Below are 5,686 nucleotides of genomic sequence, written 5' to 3' on the forward strand. Positions count from 1 at the left end.
GAAATTTGTGTTATTGTGATAGATTGTTTATCATGTGTGATTTTGTTGTAAAAAAAATTAAAAAATGGCTTTTTAATTATCAGGTAATTATCATCATGACTAAGGGTAAATATGTAATTTCATATGGGATATCAAACTAATGAAGCAATCGAGGTGTTTGCATAAAAGTATATCATATATCATAGATAATATAGATTATTATATGTATATATTATGGTGAACACAGATAATTTGTATATATTATATGTATATATCATATGCATAAAAGTATACAATAGATAATTATGTTTGATTTGATGTCAATTAATTGAAAATTTTCTCCGAGATAATATATGTATATATTAAAACTCAAATTACATGAAAAAACAAAATTTTCGAAAATTTTACTGTTTTACCGTTTCATTTTTTTTTTGTATTTAACCATTTCATTTTGAAATTTCGGTGCTATAATGCAAAAAAAAAAAGTATTACTTATTCCAGGGAATTACCCCTCACATTAATAGCAACATATAACATAGAGAGCCATGCATATTTTAGATTTACGGTTAATAGTTCTGGAAAAATAACTCTTATTATACAGTTCTCATGTTAAATTTACAATTTAAAAGTGAAGTCTTCAGTTTTTAACTTTTGATGTAAACTAATGTAAGCCTAGATTCGGTCAAAGAGGACTTGCCACAACTTATGCTTAATTTTTTTTTAAATCTAACCTAAAAGGAAATTAAAAATATACCCCACACTATATATTTTCGATTTTCTTTTAGGGCGAAATAGTTGATTTAGAAAAAAAAAATGATGAATAGTTAGATTTTGGTTTAAAGGCAAAATAGTCACTTTTTGATACCAATCTTGCAAAAATCAACAAAATCAATGACAAAATTTAATTCACCATAACAGTCCGCCCCTCATGCCACCACATACTTCGTGAACGCTGGACCTTAATGGAAGACCCCTCTTCACATGTTCATAACCAGTGTACCTTACCTTATTGAAGTAACATACTTATTTTTAAACCAATAGTAGCACTTTAATTGTATTTTTTCAAATAATAGCAACATGCTTGTGTTTTCAACCAATAATAGTGCGATGTTATAATTGGAACAAATGATAGTAGGATTATAAAAGAAAGTAAAATCGATGTATTGTTTTTACATAATAATATACATTGGTCAACTGTCCGATCTGTCCACCGAATATAAGCTGAAATCTTTTCAAAAATCTTCTGTTTGGAATCGTATTTGACACGCCGTCCACTGACATCACTTTGGACTCTTCGTTTTTTCAAAAAGTAAAAACAGTACTCGCCCCTGGCGGAAGTCTCCTTTGCTGCTCAAATCTTCCCCAAGAAATATCGGTTTCACTCAAAACCCTAGTTTTCCCCATCTATTGCACATCTCTGTAACAATGGAGTTCAGATTCGGAGGATTCGATCAACTCTATCGTACGCCTAACTTCTCCTATCGGTCTCCGGAAGGTACGCGAACGGGATTATTCGATTTGGTGATTTTGTTTATGAGTATCGAAGGTGTTGTTTTACTTTTGCGTTATCATTATTTATGTCGGTTTTCCAGAGGGATTATTGACCGGAAGAAGTTTTGGCGGCGGTGGCGGAAGGTCGGAGAGTTTCCGTGATATCGAGAAGAAGATAATCAGAGAGGAGATATTGGCGGAGGAAGCGGAGCGGAGGCGAGTTTTGACAGCTGAAGTTAGGAGGGAACTCATGATGGAACGGCAGATGATGGCAATGCAGAGCTCCCTGGGATATTCGTCGTCGCTCATGCTAGAGCCGCCGCATAGCCACCACAACTGGGTTCATCCCGCTGCCCTGCATGGTGAATCTCGGGCTTTGGAGGTGGTTTCCTCCCAGCGGGCTCCACAGTCGCCTGAGGTCACAGATATCACCACCTCTCCACCAAAAGTTAGCGAAAAACCAACTATTGATTTGGTGAGTATTAATAGTCAAAAGTCCTGTCGTCAGCGACCAAATATTCATTATATATCTAACAAGTAACAAAATAATGGAACTACAATCATGTTTACGTAATCGATATTGTGTATACATGCTCAAAAGGAAAAACAATATCCTAAGCTGTTTGACTTGAAATATATACTAGCCAGGGTTTATCTATCGACTCATGATTTTAGGTAAACATCATTAGTTTGTTTATTGCAGGGAAAACACTTTGGTCCTCCCCTTTCAGGAGCCAAACGGAAACCGCCATCAGCTGCCGGAGGTTCAACTGAGCTTTGTTACAGTTCGAGAAAGATAGGAAGCGAGTTGAACTGTGCTCTTTGTGAGGTCACCGCGACGAGTGAGCGGGGATTTCAGGAACATCTGGCCGGAAAGAAACACAAGGCCAAGGCGGCAGGCCTGAGAACCTGCCACACCGGAAAGACCAAGAACTGCGTAATGGAGAGCTCACTTAGATTATGTAAATTAGGAGCCTCCGATAAGAAAGTTGTGACGAAAAGGAAAAAACATATGAAAAACCGTAAACGTCGCCGAAAATCTACAGGCAAAACTTGCTAGCTTCGCATCTGTTTAAAAGAAATTTGTAATTTTGGAACTTTTTTCTAAGAAAATTGCATCTTGTTTTAGGATTAAAAGCACTTGATTTTTATAGTTGAATGAACCTTGTTAGACCTAACCATCTTGATGGCATAGCGGAAGGCTTTAGAAAAGTTTATGTAGTATCACAGTTTCGACCCCATTAGGTATCAGTTGAAGAATCAGCCACGGGATAAACACATACCTGATCCCTCATGTACATAGGGGTTGTCAAATCCGGCTAACATGATTTTTGTTTGACACTGACACGATAAGTTATTCATGATTTTTGTTTAACACGATAAGTTTATATGTAAAAAAACACAATACGATACAGGATACAATATTGTGTTTATTTTCATTAATTAACACCAAAACAATTCAAATAAAGCACAACAAGACAAAGGTAAACGTATAATAAATTTTAATTTTTTTAATAAATAGCAATTTCGTGTTGAGTTTTAAATCTGAACACGACATGAGGACAAGGGGCGGAGCTTCAACATTTGATTCGGGGGCCAAATCCTCTCTAATAAATGAAAGTTTTTTTTGTCACTTGTTAATCTTTTATGAGTTTTAACACTTGTTATTTTGTAGTATTTTTAGAATAAATAATATCCAAATGTCATTTCATGGATTTTTTTATATTTTAAAGTTAAAATGCCACATAATACTTATATACTTATATATGTAAGTAATTATTGATAAATATGACTAATAAATTGAAATGAATATGTTTCTTTCTTTTATTATTTCAAAATTTTATTTTAAAAAATATTGGATATTACACTTTAATATTTAATATTTTTTTAATCAACCCATATAATACACAGGTTTAAAACATAGTATATAATATGTATAAAAATTGGTAAGCAGGAGGCCAATGTCAAAATTTTATATTTTTAGGTATAAAATATATAAAATGAAACTATAAGGGCTATTTAGAAAAAAAAATCCTAATACTCCGCCAACGGAGGACATGAGATGTTATCAATCGACATCTTCGAGTGGACGAAAGTCCGGGAGAAGTAGGTTGATTCATCTAGGTCATGGATCATGCAAATGATGGATCGGGTGGGTCCTATTTTAATTATAAAGATATAAACAAAGGGTAATTCTAAATGCACGATAAAAGTTCTAAATACACGAAAGTGGAGTAACGTCAATCAGTGTATCAATCATTATGAGTGAATATTAGTTTTAATTTAAATTTTCATTTCTTTTCCTTCTACTTCTACAAAACTTTCAAAATTTGCCCTATACGCTTTCAATATTCATACCATCTTTTGTATTGTTATATTAGATTAAAAAAAATATAATAATAATATTAATAATATATTAAATTACGATTGTTAAAAAGATGACGTTAAGGATATTAACATCCTACAAATATTTGTTTTTTATTTTTTATTTTTTATGGAATTAAAGTTATTTAATAATTAAAGTTACTAATTTAAGTTTATTTTTTTATTTATTTTACTATTTAATGGTTTTAGTCTTGAACTTCTACTCTTTTTTTTTAATTTCACACACACACACACACACACATATATATATATATATATATATATATATATATATATATATATAGGGTAAGGTTATTTTGTTTTTACTAACTATTGTATGTCAGAATGTATAGATCTGGACCACCAGATGGAATTAAATCAAAGGTCATGATCTGAGGGTCTATGATATTACAATAGGGTAACATGTACTATATAATCATACAAATTTCAGCATAAGGGCATTTTAGTCAATTGAGACAAATTTAAAAAAGGAAAAATTGAGATTTATGGGATAATTAATGATTTTGATTTAAAAAATCTGATTTTTTTTCAAATTAATTCAATTTCAAACGTAATTTGTAAGCATAAACCGATCTTATTCTATCAGAATGTCATTTTGTTAGAATGATGTTCTGTAATTCTGTTAGAACGATATACAACTATGAACATAATATTATAAACACATATTATCAAGACTAATAATTTTCAATGAATACAAATTTTATATAAGACGAAGTTTAATAGTTTAGAATCAGTAATTACATTCATTCTTAAAGAATACAACTATGAACATAAATTACATTCATTATTGAAATTTCTTGCAAAAAAATATCGACATTCTTGAAAGAATCCTCATTCACTTTCTTCTTTCATTCTTAGATGTCTTGTGTATGTTTGACCTCTAAGCCACTTCAAAATATGCTAGCATTCTATGAGATTAACATTTTGTGAGATTGACATTCTGTCATAATTGTATTGTATGAGAATGATTTTATACAAGGAGCTGCAAAAGGAGATAAACTCGAAGATGGTAAGTGATCCCCAGGTAAAACTTGAAACATCTGAAAAACATAAGAAACAAAAATCATGTTAACACATCAGCCAATTGTTTTACAACCCTTGCAAAGTCATTCTTATGTGATTCTACCATAATCATTCTTATGTGATTATACCGGAAATACAATTCTGGCAGAATCATTCTTATGTGATTCTCCAAGATTATAATACTCTCTACACATTATTCAAATAGAAGAATACATTAGATACAAAATATTCTTAAAGAATGAAATAATTATTCTTAAAGAATGAAACAATTGGAGATAAGAATAAACACCCAATGATGAGGAAAGAAAGTCATTCTCACAGAACTAGCTTAATTAGCTTAAAGGGAATATACTGTAGAATGAATTCAAATTTCACAAAAATAAGCTCATTTTAAAATACAAATTAATACTAGCAAGAACGAAAAGAAAAGGCTAGAGCAGTGCCAAAATGTTCTCTAGAAACTATACCTTCAAGAATGCAAACCCCAACTCTAATCATTATAAAAATCTAAAACTAAAAGTTGAAATTGTAGAAATTGGCTAGTTGGAAGAACGAAGAAAAAAACTTGTTTTCTATGGAATGGAATTGCAAGACTAGAAGATTACTTGGTCTCTATGAAAAACTAGGAACATTAGACCTTCTGTCGATCTATGAAAAAAAATAAGTCTCGTTGATATAAAACAGGATATAAGAGAAAGACTAGATCAAATATATTTATTTTATTTCCTTAATTGCATGATTTCAATTAAATGATCCCTTAATTAAAAGTACAAAAGGTCCAAAATACCATTAAATGATTTATTTAATT

General features: G+C 31.1%; 1 protein-coding gene across 1 annotated transcript; it reads left to right on the forward strand.

Moving 5' to 3' along the window:
• Positions 1–1,261: 1,261 nt before the first annotated feature.
• On the forward strand, positions 1,262–2,638 carry LOC145112321 (uncharacterized). Its single transcript, XM_079048496.1, has 3 exons — positions 1,262–1,474; positions 1,572–1,945; positions 2,174–2,638. Exons 1-3 carry the CDS (start codon positions 1,405–1,407, stop codon positions 2,528–2,530), a joined length of 801 nt encoding a protein of 266 aa, XP_078904622.1. The 5' UTR covers positions 1,262–1,404; the 3' UTR covers positions 2,531–2,638.
• Positions 2,639–5,686: the final 3,048 nt, after the last annotated feature.

The sequence above is a fragment of the Lactuca virosa genome, chromosome 5 (genome assembly GCF_052849685.1).
Source record: "Lactuca virosa cultivar CGN04683 chromosome 5, Lactuca_virosa_CGN04683_v6, whole genome shotgun sequence".
Classification (NCBI taxonomy): Eukaryota; Viridiplantae; Streptophyta; class Magnoliopsida; order Asterales; family Asteraceae; genus Lactuca; species Lactuca virosa.